Source organism: Rattus norvegicus, chromosome 4, assembly GCF_021556685.1.
Source record: "Rattus norvegicus strain SHRSP/BbbUtx chromosome 4, alternate assembly SHRSP_T2T, whole genome shotgun sequence".
Taxonomy (NCBI): Eukaryota; Metazoa; Chordata; class Mammalia; order Rodentia; family Muridae; genus Rattus; species Rattus norvegicus.
In genome coordinates this window covers 159,953,635-159,970,985 of record NC_141537.1, presented here as the reverse complement: position 1 = coordinate 159,970,985, position 17,351 = coordinate 159,953,635, and the positions used below count along the sequence as shown (strand labels likewise).

The 17,351-nt window shown below is 49.2% G+C and overlaps 2 protein-coding genes across 19 annotated transcripts in view; both read right to left on the bottom strand.

The window, feature by feature from the left end:
* Nucleotides 1-383: 383 nt before the first annotated feature.
* Nucleotides 384-12,115, bottom strand: Nop2 (NOP2 nucleolar protein). Its single transcript, NM_001191785.1, has 16 exons — nucleotides 12,008-12,115; nucleotides 11,687-11,797; nucleotides 10,837-10,882; nucleotides 10,600-10,688; nucleotides 9,821-9,999; nucleotides 7,307-7,362; nucleotides 7,073-7,224; nucleotides 6,657-6,856; nucleotides 6,433-6,522; nucleotides 4,987-5,074; nucleotides 4,773-4,913; nucleotides 4,188-4,327; nucleotides 3,969-4,058; nucleotides 3,703-3,825; nucleotides 3,368-3,596; nucleotides 384-1,085 (listed from the first exon to the last, which is right to left on the bottom strand). The coding sequence occupies exons 2-16, from the start codon at nucleotides 11,790-11,792 to the stop codon at nucleotides 496-498; spliced, it is 2,319 nt and encodes a 772-aa protein (NP_001178714.1). The 5' UTR covers nucleotides 11,793-11,797; nucleotides 12,008-12,115; the 3' UTR covers nucleotides 384-495.
* A 1,095-nt stretch (nucleotides 12,116-13,210) lies between these two features.
* The window catches only part of Chd4 (chromodomain helicase DNA binding protein 4), a 33,054-nt gene continuing 28,913 nt past the window's right edge, over nucleotides 13,211-17,351 (bottom strand). For 9 of the 18 annotated variants that reach the window (XM_087655668.1, XM_087655670.1, XM_087655672.1 and 6 more), the window contains 3 exons: nucleotides 14,934-15,132; nucleotides 13,942-14,105; nucleotides 13,211-13,820 (listed from right to left, as the gene is read on the bottom strand). In XM_087655668.1, the coding sequence (XP_087511794.1) occupies nucleotides 13,803-13,820; nucleotides 13,942-14,105; nucleotides 14,934-15,132 (381 nt within the window). In that variant the 3' untranslated portion in view covers nucleotides 13,211-13,802. 18 annotated transcript variants of the gene reach the window in all.

Below are 17,351 nucleotides of genomic sequence, written 5' to 3'. Positions count from 1 at the left end.
AGGCACAGGACCTCTGGGACTTTAGAGGCAGCTTTCCCTACTGCCTCTTCTCCGCGGTACCGTGGATCCAATTCTATGGCTTTTTCCTTGGAAACTAAGAAGTGGAAGGAGAAATTCATCTGCCATTTGAGTAGGGTACAACTGTTTCTCTTTGAAGAACCCCAGGCCCACTTTCCTACAAACTGCCAGTATTCAGTCCCCTCAAAAACCACAACAGTAACCACCGAGTGGTGGCGCACGCCTTTAATCCCAGCACTTGGGAGGCAGAGACAGATGGATTTCTGAGTTCGAGACCAGTCTGGCCTACAGAGGAGTTCCAGGAAAGGCAGGGTTACACAGAGAAACCCTATCTCAAAGAACAAAACACAACACACAACAGTGACTAGGGGTGGTAATATGTATATTAAGTTTCATATGTATGCACAGGGGAGGCCTTCTTGCAACAGGATCTAACAGTTCAATCCAGAGACGGTGTCAGTGAGTTTCCAAGTCCATTTAAGACAACAGTGGCTGGCTGCTGCCCTTGGTCATAGATTTCCTCCTCTTTGCCGGTGGGGGCCTGGTGGAACTGTGGTGAGCCGTGGTGGGGGAAGAGAGTCTCTTGGGGGCAGCGTCTTCTTTCAGGGAAGCAGTTCCCTTGGCAGGCTGCTCTGGTAACTCCTGCTTTACTTCCTCTCTCTTTTTGGCTTTCCCAGGGGACTTAGGCCTTGGGGTGGCACTGATTTCAGAGGGAGTCTGCATAGCAGGTGTCCCCAGGTCCCCGACCTTGGGGGGAGGGGCACTCTGCTTCGGTCCCCGCTGCTTCAGCTTTCCAGCCCTCTTCCGTTTCACATCAGACAGACTGCTTTCCTGGGGCCTAGCAGACACTTGGACATTTGGGACAGAAGGTTCAGTGGGCAAGCCTGGCCCTTTGGAGATGCCATTCATCTTCTGGAAGGGCTTCTTGGAATGTTGCTGCCCTACTAACTGCTGCTTTGCCTTTGCAGCCCCGTGGGCTTTCTTGGTGGGCTGACTACTGTTCTCAGACTTTGGGGTGACCTGACCCTTCAGGTCAGGTTCTGTAGGAGTACCTGCTGCCGAGTTTCCTGAGGTAAAAATTAAACAGATGGAGAGGTTCACATCATAGAGGGGGAAAAAAAAAGGAAGAAAGGAAACAAGGAGGCAGTGGTGGTGGCGCAGCCTTTAATCTTCAGGGCTTGGGAGGCAGAGGCAGGCGGTATCTGAGTTCCAGGCCAGCCTGATCTACAGAGCTAGTCCCAGGACAGTCAGGACTACACAGAGAAACCCTGTCTTCAAACACCAAAACCCTTAGAAACAACAACAAAAGCCCCAGACATTAGGATACTGCCTAAGAGCTGACTAATTAGACTCTCATTAGTGCATGGGTTTTGCAGAAACTCTATGCACCCTGTGTTAAGGGGCTACTGTCTATTCTTGGGTTTTCAGAGGAAGCTGCACCCTCTGGAGGACAGAATATAACAAGACACTCTGAGGAGGAATAAGTCCCAGTCTCTAAACCAAGCCTAAAGCACTGGCTCACCTGTCACGCATTGTCATGCAATGTGGAAAACCCAGCTAAGCATCAATGATGTCAAATATGGACTCTGCTTATATCAAAACTTGCTATTTCTCGGGTTTTTCTGAGACAGGGCCTTGCTATGTAGCCTAGGTGGTCTTGGACTTAACTTCATAGAGACCAGCCTGGCCTCAAACTCAAAGAGAAACCTGCTTTTGCCTCTTTTTTTTGTTTGTTTGTTTGTTTTGTTTTGTTTTGTTTTTTTTTGGTTCTTTTTTTCGGAGCTGGGGACCGAACCCAGGGCCTTGCGCTTCCTAGGCAAGCGCTCTACCACTGAGCTAAATCCCCAACCCCCTGCTTTTGCCTCTTAAATTTGTTGTTTCTTAAGGTTTTTTGCACTGTGCAGAGCACTTACCTGGCAATGTACTAGTCTGCAGCTACTGAAAACAAAAACAAAAACCAACCCAGAAACCACGCACTGTACTCAGGCCCTCTTTTCTCCATCTTCCGACTAACCCAAGCCATGCAGACCTCTCAGTCCAGTATCAGAACACCCCGTCCTCCCCTGAGATCAAGATGCCTGAAGAGATAAACTGCATTAGGGCAGGCTCAGAGACCTGCCAGAGCTTTGCAGCGTTTGCCAATCCAGGGCTGAGATGCTGGGCTAGCAGAGCCAAGACTCAAAGGAAACCACAACCTGCAGTGGAACGCACTTGGGCTAACCAATCAGCTACTTGGTAGGTGTGTGTGTGTGTGTGTGTGTGTGTGTGTGTGTGTGTGTGTGTGAGAGAGAGAGAGAGAGAGAGAGAGAGAGAGAGAGAGAGAGGAATCCATCTCAACCTGTTCAAACAATCAAGGTTCGGGGCTCAGGAGTAACTGAGGCTGAGAAGACACTGCCTTTCGCCCAAGCACAGTGGCTGAGGTAAACACCAAGCTCCCTCTCTCCCTGCTGTAGCCTGTGCTTCCCGCAATGGATGGAAAGCAGGTGGGGAGACGACTACATAGGTAAAGTGCTTGGGACAGCAGTACAGCAACCTGAGTTTGGATCCCTGGCACCCAAGTGAAAACAACAAAAAACCAGGACACAGAACTGCAGGCTGAAACCAGGTGTTGGTGGTCCAGACAGTTCAAAAAAAAAAGTGGTGTGTGTGTGTGTGTGTGTGTGTAGACGGGCATGAAGTCACAGTCTTAGGAGTGCCTGGCAACTGTCTGCAGCTGGGGGGTGGAGTCAGGCTTCCTAAGGGAGGGGAGGCCCTGAGAGGTCACTTATGGCTCAGTAGATGGTCTTACACCCATCCAGTCAACCCTCAACAGACTCACTGCGAGGGAAAAGTGGTGGTGGTGGGGAAGGAGAAGGGAGGAGTCAAGCAGAAAAACGAGTGGACTTGATCTAAAACATTAATGCATGAACAAACATTTTAAATGGGCAGGGCTGGTGAGATGGGCACAGCAGGTAAAGATGCCCGCCGTCAAGCCAGAACTTGATCAGGACCACAGAAGAGAACTTGATCAGGATCACAGAAGAGAGCTCCCAAGTTAGTCTGAGCTCCGTAGGTGTTCTCTGGCATGTCCATGCACATGCGCGCACATGCACGCGCACGCACGCACGCACAGTTGATACAACATAAGCAAGTCAGGTGGAGAAGAGAGGCCAATGCCTGAAGTTGAGCTCTAGCTTCCCCACATGCATGTGAACACACCTCGACTACACACACACCACACTGCACACACTACACACCCATGCATCACACTGCACACACCACACACACATCAGGCTGCATATACTACATGCACATACATTAAAAAGAGCAAGCGAAGGTGGTGGTGGTGGGGAAGAGCAGAGCAGATTACCTGAGTGGGGCTGGGGGATAGAATTGGAAAATTTCTTGAACTTGGCTATAAAGAAACCATCCATATTGTGAGTGTGAGGGTAGAAGCGTCGGGTGGCCCGCAGAGTGGGGTGAAAGCGCCTTTCTCGGAAGCGGGTGAAACCTTCCTGCCCGAAGTCCAGGCCGGTGGGCACCAGCCGCACATTCCTCTTCTTCAAGGCATAGTCCACCACCCACTCGTTCTCTTCCACCTGTACGTGGGAGAGTCAACCGGAGGGAACCAGTGGAGTTGGAGCTGAGCGCTTAGAGTCAAACGCCCTCCCCCAGCCACATGGGCTGCCCCTGCAGAGGTCTCACCGTAATGGAGCAAGTGCAGTAGACCAGGTAGCCTCCGGTCTTGGAGGCAGCGTTGACTGAGTCTATAGCACTGAGCAGCAATTCCTTCTGAAGGTGGGCACAGCGCTGGATGTCCTTCTCATCCTGCTCAAGAGACCAGAGTGAGGAGACTTCGAGAGACCACCTGGGGAAGGGAGCGGCTGCCTACAGGGTGTTCTCTACCACAACGTTCCAGCCCCACAAGATAAGCCAAAGCCTCTCTCTCCACTGGTCCCCGCAGGCCTCACCTTGTTCGTCTTCACAGCAGGGTCTTTGGAGATGACTCCTGTGCCACTGCAAGGAGCGTCCAGAAGCACCCGATCAAAGCCGCCCACCACCTGTGGAGAAGGCAGAGCTGGCCCTATGCTTGCTGCAAGCAACACTCCTGCTTCCCAGGGACTGCACAACCCAGCAATGCCACCAAGGGCACGGTAACCCGAAGAAGCCTCAGAAGGACAAGAGCCCACCTTGGGGAACTGGCGCCCATCATAGTGGCTGACGATGGTGTTGGTGACTCCCAAGCGGTGCAGGTTGCCCACGACACTCTTGAGCCGCTCTGCATTGGCGTCATTGGCAAGGATCACACCCGTGTTCTTCATCAGCTGAGCTATGGAGGGAGAGGAGTGCAGGGCTCAGCAGCATCCAGACCCCACAGGCCAAGCCTATCCCTTCAAGGCCAGCTCCTCTCTGCCCGGCCAGTCAGTACCAAGTCCCTCCACAAGACTTTTGCTGACCATCTTTCTGGCTCTACCAAGCTTAGGGATAACAAGATCAGGAGTCAGCCAAGGTCAGGCACAGGGCATTGCCACCTAAATCCTTTCTAGGACTGGAGAGACGGCTCAGTGGTTAAGAGCATTGACTGCTGCTCTTCCAGAGGTCCTGAGTTCAAATCCCAGCAACCACATGGTGGCTCACAACCATCTGTAATGGATCCGATGCCCTCTTCTGGTGTGTCTGAAGAAAGTGACCGTGTACCCACATACATGAAATAGATAAAAAGAATTCTTCTGAAGTCCAGGCGGATGGCCTGCACCCAGCCTGCCCTTTCATACCTATGTAGCTGGTCTTTCCTCCGGGAGCACAACACATGTCCAAGATCCGCTCATGCTCCTGAGGTGCCAGGGCCATGACAGGCAGCATGCTCGAAGCTCCCTGCAGCATATAGTGTCCAGCTAGGTACTCGGGAGTAGCACCTGTGAAGGAGGCCATGGTGTGACACACTGGCTAAGGGACGGAACAGAAGGGCTACCAGCTGGGGACACTTACCAATAGGCACTGAAGAATCATATACCACAAGTCCAGACTTCGACCACTTTCCCAATGGATCCAGATTAACCCCACGATTGATCAGAGCCTGAAAATAAGGGGGAAGATGTCAAAACCATAATATTCTACCCAAAACAGGCAGGCAGGAAAACCTGGTCCATTTCAGCTCTGAGCACACCCACTCACAACGGCCTGCAGATTCACTCGACAGATCCTCTCTCCTTTACCATCCACGTGCCTTCTGCCTACAGTGGAATCCAAGGCCTTGTAAAGGCTGAGCAAGGGCCAGCCACTGAGCTACCCTAGCCCTGTCATTCAAGACCCTTGTTCTGACACCGGCTATTGCTACATTGCCTGAGCTACCGTGCCTCAACCCCCCAGGTACCGGGACTAAAGATGTAAGCTAGCAGATCTAGCCACACCCCAACTGGGGATCACGTTTAGGGCTTGTGCATGCTAAAGCCAATTGCTCTACCACCGAGCCACACCTCCGCCCCTTACCCAACTCCCCATTTTTAAACTCCGGGTCTCTGACTCATTCGAGTACATTTCAATAATCAGATCCTACCTCCTGCTCTTCCACTTCCTGTCACAATACACTAAGAACCGCAGGACACCGGGGATGGTCTCCGCAGGTAGAGTGCTTGTCCAGCACGCATGAAGCCCTAGGGTCAATCCCAGCAGTGCATGAAACCAGGCAGGACAGCACTTGCTTGTAACCCCAGCATTCTAGAGGCAACACCGGAAGACCGGAAGTTCACTGACAACCTGTACTACCAGAGAAGCTTTAGGGCAGCCTGGCTTCATGACCTGCCTCAAAACCGGAAGAAAAAATGGTTTCATCTAAGGCCGGGGAAGGCAGAGGCTGGTGATCTCTGTAAGTTCAAGGCCAGCAAGGGCTTACACAGTGAGACCTTGTCTCAAAAAGCAACAACAAAACACGGACGGAACTGCACTATGCAGGGCTAGAGATGGCTCAGCGCCCGTTCCTGTTACAGTTCTGGACAACAGTTCATAGCGCCCAAGCATTCACATGGTGCACATTCATAAATAAAACACACAAAACAAGCTGAGATCAAAACGAGCGGTATGCAAGGTTAACATTACTGATTTTAGAACAGTCTTTAACTAACCTAGGGTCCCTGAATCCTTGGGTAAGAGCACAATTGTGTATGTACGTGTTTTTCCAGGGCTTTTCTCAGCTTCCTGGTGCTCTTCCTCTAATCCCTTAGAAGGTCGCAGTTCATCCTGATGCTGATGTCCCAAACTGAGACAGCACAAGCAGCCAAGATAAGGTCCTACTCTAGACAGACGACAGGCCTCTCACGGCTAACCTGCCGGGACCATGCTTGGAACAAGAACTCACCCAACTGGGACTGGACAGGGTGCTCCACAGGTGAGCAAGGGAACCCAGATCTGAATTAAAGGACACTGACCCCTCCTCACCTGAGCAAGGTCTCGGCGACGGGTTTTCAAGGTGTTGGTCCGAAGGGTGATTGGCCGGGGCACCTCATTAGCTTCTAAGAACTCTATCAACTGCAATGGAGACAGCGCATCAATCAGGACAGAGTCAGCCCCGGAGCTCAGAGCAGGGTGTGAGGGACCAAAAGCTATCACAGCCGCACGAAGGGAAGAAAGGCAGCAGCAGCAGCAGAGTGGTGTGCCAGTACCTCAGACAGCGGGAACAGCTCCATGAGCTTGCTCAACAGGAAGTCTCCATAAGAATAGTAGGTGGCCAGATCCTTCTGAAGCTGACTCAGATACTCAGTTCGAGACCGGCCTTCCTCTCGCTGAGCCCCAAAATCCCGAAGCACTCCTACTATATCCTGGATGCGCTTGTGAACTCGCTGCAGGTCTGGAGTCTGGGCATGTGGGCCCGTTAAGGAAATGTTGCCTCGGGGCTGGGGGTTTAGCTCAGTGGTAGAGCACTTGCCTAGCAAGCACAAGGCCCTGGGTTCGGTCCCCAGCTCCGAAAAAAAGAAAAGAAAAAAAAAAAAAGGAAATGTTGCCTCAAGTCACAGGCCTAACCTGAGAGAGCCCCACTAAGGCCCTCTCCTCCCAGGCTCCCTCTGCACTCAAAGGATATCCTGGTCCGTCTGTCCAGCAGGAGGCAGCACGAAGGCTTCCTCCTCTTCCACATTGATCTGCAAATCCCCCTCTGCTTTGTCATCCTTTCTGGGGTGGGACTCAGGGGTAACACCTTCATCTTCATCAGTGTCCTCCTCACTCCACTGGGTCCTAGAGGCAAGGCCAGGAACAGGGGCTCAGGCCCAGACAGACACCTTCTCCTCTTCCTCCTCCCAACTGTGGCCAAACTCACCCATCTGCGGGGTCCCGGGCCTTCTGCTTCAGAGCAGCTCTTTCAATAGGCAACAACTGGGGAGAGAGAAGAGAAGGCAGCTCTTTGTCACCCTGGGTCATAGTCTGTCTCTAGTGGGTTACTTTTCCCTAAACATAAAAATCTAATGCTCTCTCAGAAGCAAATACAGAGACTAAAGACAACATAGGATTTGTTGAAACTATGTTATTTGCATTTCCTCTCTAGTTTTTAGTTTTAGAAGTTTTTTCTTTTTTTTTTTAATTTTTTTTTTTTAGATTTATTTTATTTATTCCATGAATCTAAGTACACTGTTGCTGTCTTCAGACACACCTGAAGGGGACATCGGATCCCATTATGGATGGTTGTGAGCCACCATGTGGTTGCTGGGATTTGAACTCAGGACCCCTGGAAGAGCAGTCAGTGCTCTTAACCACTGAGCCATCTCTCCAGCCCGAAGTTTTTTAACTTTAAAGTGCTTTATTTATTAAAAAAAAAAAAAAAATATGTGGGGGCTGGAGAGATGGCTCAATGGTTAAAAGCACTGACTGCTCTTCCAGGGGTCCTGAGTTCAATTCCCAGCAATCATGTAGTGGCTCACAACCATCTGTAATGGGATCTGATGCCCTCTTCTGGTGTGTCTGAAGACAGCTTCAGTGTATTCATATACATAAAATAAATAAATCTTTTTAAAAAATGCTTTAAAAAAATGTGTATGATGGGCATTTTACCCACATGTCTGTGCAGGAAGGACCCTGATGACCAAGAGAGGTGAGTACTTTGGTGGCTCTGGAATGACAGACAGTTATGAAAAGTTATGTGGATGCTGGGAATCAAATCTAGGTCCTCAGTGAGAGCAACCGGGGCCCTAACCCCTGAGCCACACTCCAGACCTTTTAGTCTTTAAATTGTAAGCATCTTGCCTGGTAGCACGCACATGTATATTACATGGGCACCTAGTACCCATGGAGGCCAGAGGACATTGGAACAGAGCGCTGGAGTCAGAGATGGCTTTGACACCCGGGTAGGTACTGGAGACTCAAACCTGATCATCTGTCAACGCCACATACAGGCTCTCAACCTCTGAGCTTGCCAGCCCCAGCTGTTCGCTCATTTAGTTGATTTTCAGACAATTGCCCAGGTTGGCCTCAAACTCAGCAATCCTCCTGCTTCAGTCTCTGAAGTATAAGGATTCCTGTACCTGCCTCCTTATTTCTTTTGATTGGGGTGGCAGAGAGGATGGAATGAAGGCAAACGAGGGCCCACAAGCACGCATATAGCCCTGGCATTCAGGAAGCTGAGATACACAACAAAGGAAAAGCCTCCTGCATAGAAGACCCATGCCACCTCCTGAATACGGAACTGTGCTCTTAGGTACTGCTCTGCCCCATCTCCTTGAATCACTCCACACATTGTTCCTGTACATAATATTAATCACATTTCATCCCCAAAGCATTTCTTCTTTTTTTTAAAGACCTTGTTTTGTTTGGGGGACAGGGGTTTCTCTGTATAGCCCTGGCTGTACTGGAACTAGCTCTGGAGACCAAGGTGGCCTTGAACCAAGAGATCTGCCTGCCTCTGCCTCCAGAGCACTGGGATTAAAGGCGTGTGTAACCATGGCTGGCTCAGATTTTACTTTACTGTACGTTTATGTACCTGTGTGTGTCTGTGAGCATCTCTGTGTGGGTAGGTGCACGTGAGTGCAGATGCCCAGAGGCCATCACAGGGCCTGGGACTCCTCGGACTTAAGGCAGATGTGATCAACCCATTGTGGGTGCTAGGAATTGAACCTAGGTCCTCTGCAGTGCTGAGCCACTGATCCATCTCTCCACCCTCCAAATTAGGCAGCACACCCATACACATAAAATAAACTGAAGAAAAAAAAAAAAAAAAGATGGCCTGGAATTCTGTTCCCGAGGGCTCCACCCCTCTTCCTGTCTCTGTAGGCGCTGCAGCACTGACATACATGTAGGCAGACAATAGCACACACATACATCTGAAAAAGCCGACAGTGCTTTTCAAAGTTGGGAGGGCTGAGATGGATCATCAGAACCCTTTACTCCACTCAGACTGTCCTTGTCTCTCAAGGAGCCTACAGTTTGGAAAGCTAAAAAGCAAGTTAGACATGGTAGCACACACCCTGGTGCCATCACTTGAGAGGCCTAGGCAGGAGGAGTACACATTCTAGGCCAGTCTGGGGACTAAAAGGCTAAGATTCAGTCAGGCATGGTAACAAACACCTGTAATCCCAACACTCAGGAGGCTAAAGTATGACAGTTGTAAATTAAGAGGCCTGTGGGCTACACAGTTGAGAGTTTGGGCCAACCAGGGCTACACAGTGATACGTTGTCTCAAAAGAACAAACAAGCTGGGTGTGGTGGCATATACCCTTAGTCCCAGCACTCAGGAGGCAGAGGCAAGAGGAGCTCTGAGTTCAAGGACAGCCAGGGTTACACAGTAGGACAATAGCTCAAATAAACAGAAAGATCTACTTGAGAATACCCAGAAGTGACTCACCTTTTCCTCCTCATCCTCCGAGTCCGCTCCATAGTCGTCCACCATATCTTCACTACTGTCTTCAGAGCCCCAAAGTTCCCCCTGGGTCACCACATCTTCTTCCTCAGAGTCTTCCTCCTCATCCCCATCACTGTTTTGAATTGGTGCTGGACGCTTCTTACCTCGAACCTGGACTGCTCCTAAAAACGGTAGGGTGTGCCAGACCCTGAGTGGACAGCAAACACACCTGCCTCACACCCCCCGAGCCTCAACTTTCTAGACCACATCTGACAGCTCATAGGGACCCATCTCCATCCCCGAGTGCATTCAGCATTCCACTCATGAGCACGCAGACACATGCAGACACAAACGAGTAACAGTAAAGACAGGGCTGGAGAGAAGACCCAGGCTAGGAGCCGTCATCCTGGCACTCGCATGGTACGGATTCTACTTCCAGGGGACCTGGTGCCTTCTTTTGACTTCCACTGGAACCAGGCAGCCACATGGCACACATTCATACACGCAGGCAAGACACTCATTCATGCACATAAAATAAATGAGGCAGAGACAGTTGGATCTCTGTGAGTTAAGGTCAGCCTGGTCTACAAAGTAACTTCAAGGATACCCAGGGCTACACAGAGAAACCTGTCTCTTAACCACTAAACTACCTCAGCATCTCAAACAAACAAGAAGAGGTCTAAAAAAGAGATCTTTGCTATTCCTTCCATTGTAGAAACAATTAGCCCTTTCCAAGAGCCAGTCGATTCTTCACAGAGCAGCCAACTCCCATGTTCACTAACCTTTGGGTAACTCTCCAGGCAATGTTTTGATCCCAGGAGACTTATTTGGCTTAGGGACTTCAACAGACCCTGACCTCCTCTTGGCCGCCCTGAAAGAAGACAGAAAGTGAAGACAAGGGAACACAAGGGTGGGTTCTGCCACCTCCCACCACAAGGAAACAAGACAATGCACGACCAGCCCTCTTCACCCATGGGTCAAGCAACTCCAATCCTCACTACACCTGGGCATCCACTCACCTCTTCCGAGCACGACTGGACAGCCTCTTGAAATTCTCATCACCAGCTGTTTTATTGTTAAAAAGGAGCAGATTAGGAAGTGATAGGAAACAAACTGGGGCAGGAATGTGATCAGGAAGAGATTACCACATTAACTAAAGTGTGGCAGTGATAGCATTAGGTATGTGTAAGCCCCCTAGTACACCCACAGCACCGGGAAAGCCATAAGGTTATAGACTCTGGGAGTCACTCTGTAACACTGAACTAGGAGTTACATCGAGATGTTAAGGAAAGGCCAATATACAACCTGCGCTGAGTATGAGGAAAGCCCATCCTATCCCCATCACTTCCAGAAAATTAAAAAAGACCAAAAGATGTAGAAGAGATGAAGCAGTCATCAGATTGGTCAGCAACCAAATTCAAGCAGGGTCATCTGATAACAATGTAACCTCAAACCCCCCTTTCTGCCCTCCTCTTAGTCTCAGCTTATTCATTTATCAACTAAATAAAGTAGAACTTAACTTTGTTATTTTTTAAGAGAAATTACAGAAACAAATCCTTCTTCACTTAGTATGTGTAAGACACCTGACCTAACAGAGCCTCTCTCCCACGACTCTAAAATTCGATGAAGTGAGACCATGTGTCCACAGAGTTAAGGATCTCTTTCATGAGCCTGTGGCTTGCCAATGTCTATATATTGCACCTTCCATTCAAATAGAACACGAACTCCCAATGCTACCTTCTTTAACACGGGCGATTTATTTCCTAACAACTCACATCTATGCAACAGGTAAAAGCGGACACGCAAACGAGAAGTTATAACACAAAATGGAGCAAAGGCTGGGCGGGATCAGGGAGCTACGACTCTCACCTGCAGGCAAAAATCTGATCAGTTCGGTCTCTGCACCCTTCTGCTTTCGAGCCTTTCGGCCGGGCCCACGCTTCTCCTTCTTCGTAGGATCCAACTTGCGCCCCATGATAACTAGAGCAAAGAAAAATGAGGGAAGGCGACGTTGGGGGATGCTGAAAAGGGAACGCAGGCTTAGGGATATTATCTGGGACGAAGCACCGCCTGGCCCAGGACCAGTGCTCGGAACGCCGATGTCCTCCAGGCTCTCCCACAGGACCTCGTCACCACGCCCCTCTCGAGAAGCTCAGGTCGAAACCCTGCTCCTCAATCCTGCGGACGCACCTGAAGGCTCGGCTTGCCTAGGACTGGTTCCGGCAGACCCAGTGCCTCCAGCCAAGGCCCGCTCCACGTGCACTTGGGGAAGAGTTCAGAGGCAGCACACCGCGAAAGTGAACTACGCGCAAAGCTTCCGGACGACGCCCCGCCTCTTCCTGCCGCAGCACCGGAACGGACCTGATCCAGGAACACGCACCTTCCGCGGTTCACAGAGGTAAACGCCCCGCTACGCGCTCGTGCTTTCTCTGCCCTCAGTTCGGGAGTTGGCTCCTGCCCGCGGGTTCCTGCTTGTTACTCCTAAGGCCGCACGCTCCCTCCACCTAGAGCTTGCCCCCTGGCACCCTAATTGCCTTAGACCTCAAGATCGCGGGATCCCACGCCTCCGCCCTCCTGTTCCCAAAGATTAGAGCTGCTTTCCTTAGAGGTAATCCTCCCTCCAGCCCTTTTCACTTAGCAAAACGTACTCGTCCTTCCTTCAAAGCAGTATTAGAGTTAAAAACCTTACAAGCTCGAGAGATGGTTTGGCGGATAAACGCGCTTGCCAAGCCTGACGAACTGAGTTTTGAATACAGAATCCACACATATGGTGGGTGTCGGGAACAAACTCCTACAAGCTGCTCTTTGACCTCCATGTGCACAGTAGTAAACGTAATACTATATACAAACTATATAAGTGAGTAGTAGTTCACTCTAATCCTAGCCCTCTGGGAGTAAAGGCAGGTGGGATCACGAGTTTTGAAGGCAGCCTGGAATTCCTGGACCCAGAACTACTCAAAAAACCCTGTCCCAAAAAACCAGTAACAATAAACTAAGGGAAGGTGAATCACTGAGAAAGATGAGGGTATGGTAACACATCCTTAATTCCCACACTTGGGAGGCAGGGACAGGCTGTATTTAGACCCTGGTCTCAAAAAATAAAATGAAATATTTATGTATGTATATGTATGTCTGTGTGTGTAGAAAATGTTTCCATGATAGATTGCTTGCCCAATGTCTTAACTCTGCCAGGCAAGTGACTACTTCATGCAGGAGGGCTCTGGAGACAATTTGCAAGGGAGATCAGAGCCTATGAAGGGATGGCCCAGAAGCCTTTTTCTCCACAGACTGTCATCCCGGCAGAAGCACAGGCACACAGGCTGCAGTCTTCAGGGATTAAACCAGTTCCTGGGGTATCTGGAACCCACACTCACCCACATAGAACCAGATCACTAAAATACAAGGAAACTTTTATTTTCAGTTCTCATCAAGAAATTTGCTGTGGTTTTTTATGCTTTTGGTTCTTTTTCTTTTTTTTTTTTTCCAACTTTATTTTAGCTGCTCAGTGGCTGGAGCCGCTGGGTTCCTGGTATTAAAAAGGTGCCAACAGAGGTAGCTGTGTCTCACCCAGGGGCCCGGCCCACTCTGAATACCCCCCAAAAGGAGAAAACACAAAGTAAACCAACAAAATAAAACCAAAAAGAGGAAGAAATTCAGATCATTTTCTTCAAGCCTGGCAGAACCCACAACAGTTTGTAACAGGCGCACGGTGGGGAGAAGCCAGGGTCCAGAAGGCAGCCAGCCCGCCAGCTCCTTGCTCGGCGCTGGGCTAGCTACTGCTGCGTGTCTCTCCAGCAGGAGGGGCACCGTTGCCTCTCCCTCCCTCCCTGCCCCCAGTGCGCGCGCAGGCGGGGCTGATCCTTTATAACTCAGAAGACGGGCAGAAGGAAGGCAAGGGTCTCTCTGGCCCACAGGGGCAGCCGGGACAAGAGAAAGTGAGGAAGGTCACTGCTTAGTGGTAGAGGTGGATCATCACTCTGGGTCTTCACTGCTGCTGGGCTACCTACAGGAAGGACAAGGAGAGAGCGTCAGAGCCCAGGTGTCCCTACTGTCAAGGGAGGTAACATTAGCCAAGAACAAGTTCCAGTGGGTTTGTGGGAAGAACTGCAACTAAAACATCCTACCTGCTGTGGGGGAGGTTCTGGCGCCCTGTTTGCCAGGCGGCTGAGAATGTTCCGCTCTGACATCTGTAACCTCACAGCAACTGGGGGGATGCGGGCAATGGTGGCTGGGAGCCGTGTCACGTCAGCCTTCATGTCACTCAACAGTTCTTCCAGCTGTTTTAGGACTGCAGAGGGAAAAAGAAAGGTCGTGAACCGGGGCAGTCAAGGGCATAGTCGTGGCCTACAAGGCTGGCCACCACACCAGCATATACAGGATCTAGACCTGACCTGCCCACACAGCTATTCCTCCTGTTCTAGCTGCAAATGGCTCTGGTCGCACATGGTGTCCAGGTTGGCCTGGGACTTCTGAGCTCAGGTGACAGTCCTGCCCTGTCTCCTGAGGCCCTGGGACTCTAAGCATAGGCCACCCACAGCTGGCTGATTTTTATTTTTAGAGCCACTAAATTCTTTAGTTCAGTATTCCTTCTCACTATCATCTCCATTTCCTTTCTTTCCTTTTGTTTTAAGGCTGGCTTCAAACTTACTATGTAGCCAAACATGAGCATAATCTAATCTTGCTTCCGCCTCCCAGCACCTCCCAAGCGCTGGAATCACAGCAAGTGGCAGCAGAGCTTTGTGTCTTAGATTTTATTCTCAGCATCAGGGATGAGCACCAAGGGCCTCCCCCACCCAACCCTAACTTGAGTAGCTCAGTCCCTACAATCTCCTCTCTGCCTTTTTACATCCCAGATGCCCCCGCTACCTTTGTGACACCCACCTTTTCCTCATCTCACCCTCCACCCCCTCACAACGTTATGCTCAAAACCTGAACAGATTTAGAGTTCAAAGAGAAAACTGCTGTCCTTGACTGCCTGCAAGGTGAAGATCCTTAGCCCACACTCCATGGTTCCAAACAGGCTCGGAGAACAGTTTGGAAATAGACGTTTATGGATGTTGGGGAGGGGAGAGTGGAGAGGAAGGCTGAGGGAGCAGGAGGCAGGGGAGCCACTGGCGACCTTTGTGTAAGACTGCATTGGCTGGCTTATTTCCTGCCATCGACTCCTTGGACAGGTGCTGGTGACTTTCTGCCAAACACTCCACCTCAGCAAAACGGGTGTTAAGGGCCATAGACGGATGAGAGGGGTCCTCTGACATGTTCAGGTAAGCCGCCCTTCGCAGCTGCTCCTCGATCACCAGGGCTTGTTCTAAGAGCTGCAGAGGAGAGAAAGACAACAGGTTGAACTAATGGCCACCTTGTCACCGATGGGCCTCTCCGCTCAGCTCTTCCTCCAGCTAGCAAGAACCTGTAAAGGAAGAAGTTCCAGCTCCTCGGCACTGCTCCTCACTCACAAACTCCAACAGTCCAGCACTTCCTCCTACCCACAGGAAGTCCACATTTTTAACACTGTATTTTATATATGAGTGCACAGGACCTCTGGAAGAGCAGTCAGTGCTGTTACCCTCTGAGTTTCTCTCCAGCCCCTGGAGGTCTACGCTTTTTAGATTCTCATAGAGAATTCTTAAGGACTCAACTTATAAAACATACAATTTATATAGAATTAAAATCATGGACTAGCAAGATAGCTCAGAGTAAAGGCTGTGTGTAGCAAAGCCTATGGACCTGCACTTGATGCCCCAGAACTACATGGGGAAAGAACACCAACTACCACAGGTTGTCCTCTGATCTCTGACACAGGCCTCAGGCTCACAGACAAAAGTAATCTTTCCTGCTAGAGATATGTTAGTATTTTGATAATTCTTCTTCCAAAAATTTTCTATGTATATATCTTTTACATAATGGAGTCACATGAGATTCGTAACCATATATCTGAATTACATACTAGGCACTTCTTTTACTCTTCAAAACCATGGGAATGAGGTTTAATTTTAACTCTCCAATACCTGGGGGCTACAGGCACCACTACTACCAAAAACAGTTGTTATTTAAGGCAGGATCTAAGCCTGTAGCTCTGTGTAGCCTGAAACTTACTTGTAGACCAGGCTGGCCTTAAACTGGCTAAAATCCACTTTTCCAACTACTGGGATTAAAGGTAAAATCCTTTGGTGGTTTTTTTTTTTTTTTCCCCTTTTGTTTTTCTTGAGACCAGGTTTCTCTGTGTAACAGAACCCTGGCTGTCCTGAAAGGACTTGCAGACCAGGCTAGCCTTGAACTAACTCACAGAGATCTGCCTTCCTCTGCCTCCTGAGTGCTAAGAATGCACCATTATACCCAGTATTTTCTTAACAATGGCATAATGACCTAGCCTATGGACATAGGAATCAATCAGGTTATCTGGTTTTCATTAAAAAAATAAAATGCAGTCTCAAAAACTCAACCCTGGGGCTGGAGGGATGGCTTTAGCGGTTAAGAGCACTGACTGCTCTTCCAGAGGCCCTGAGTTCAAATCCCAGCAACCACATGGTAGCTCACAACCATCTGTAAAGAGATCCGATGCCCTCTTCTGGTGTGTCTGAAGACAGTGACAGTGTACTTATATATAATAAATCAATCAATCTTTAAAAAAAAAAAAAAATCCTGGCTTTGAACTTACAATTTGGCCAAGTAACAACTTTAAACTCCTGTTCTTCCTGCCTTTAACCCCATGTTCTGATATTACAGGCATGCACCACATGCGGCTTTATGGGGTGCTGGCTTTGTGCCTTCTAGAGAAGTCTATACCAACTGAGCTGTATCTCCAGCCCCCTTCTTTGACTTTGCAAAGATAGTTTTTCTCAGCACCCTGAGGCTAGAGAATTGTAAACTAGAAGCCAGCCTGGGCTACTGTGTAATCCATCCTGTTGTAAAACAAACAGACCCCAACATCACAGATGATAGGCAAGCACAGTTTCATTGTTACTGCTTGTATTCAGTTGTAGTTCAGCTCAGTAACAGAGCACAGGTTAGCAGGCACAAAGCCCTAGATTTCAATGCTACCAACCAGTATATTTTGCTTCCATTTATTAGATGTCCTGTCTTACACCTTTTTCTAGGCAACCCTACACTCTTGAAGGCTGTTGCACACTTGTGAAATATACTCCACGAGGCAGAATGTTTTTAGTTCTTCAAGACAGGATCTCTTTACATAGCCCTGGCTATCCTGGAACTCACTATATAGACCACACTGCCTCTATGTGAGAATGTTATTTAGTTCATAAGTTACAAAGTATCCACTGTTTGAAGGTTCTTTTCCTCAATACTGAAGATCAAATTCAAGGCCCAGGCTAGTGTGGTTGAACTAATCTACTCAGTCTTATATTTTATTTTGTCATTACTGCCAAACAGGTTTTTTAAATTGTTTTGTTTTAAAATATTTATTTACTTATATATTTATGTAATATATAATGTATGTGTGTATATATTTATGTATGTGTATATAGTGCACTGGTATATTGCCTACATGTGTCTGTGTGAGAGTATCAGATCCCAGAAT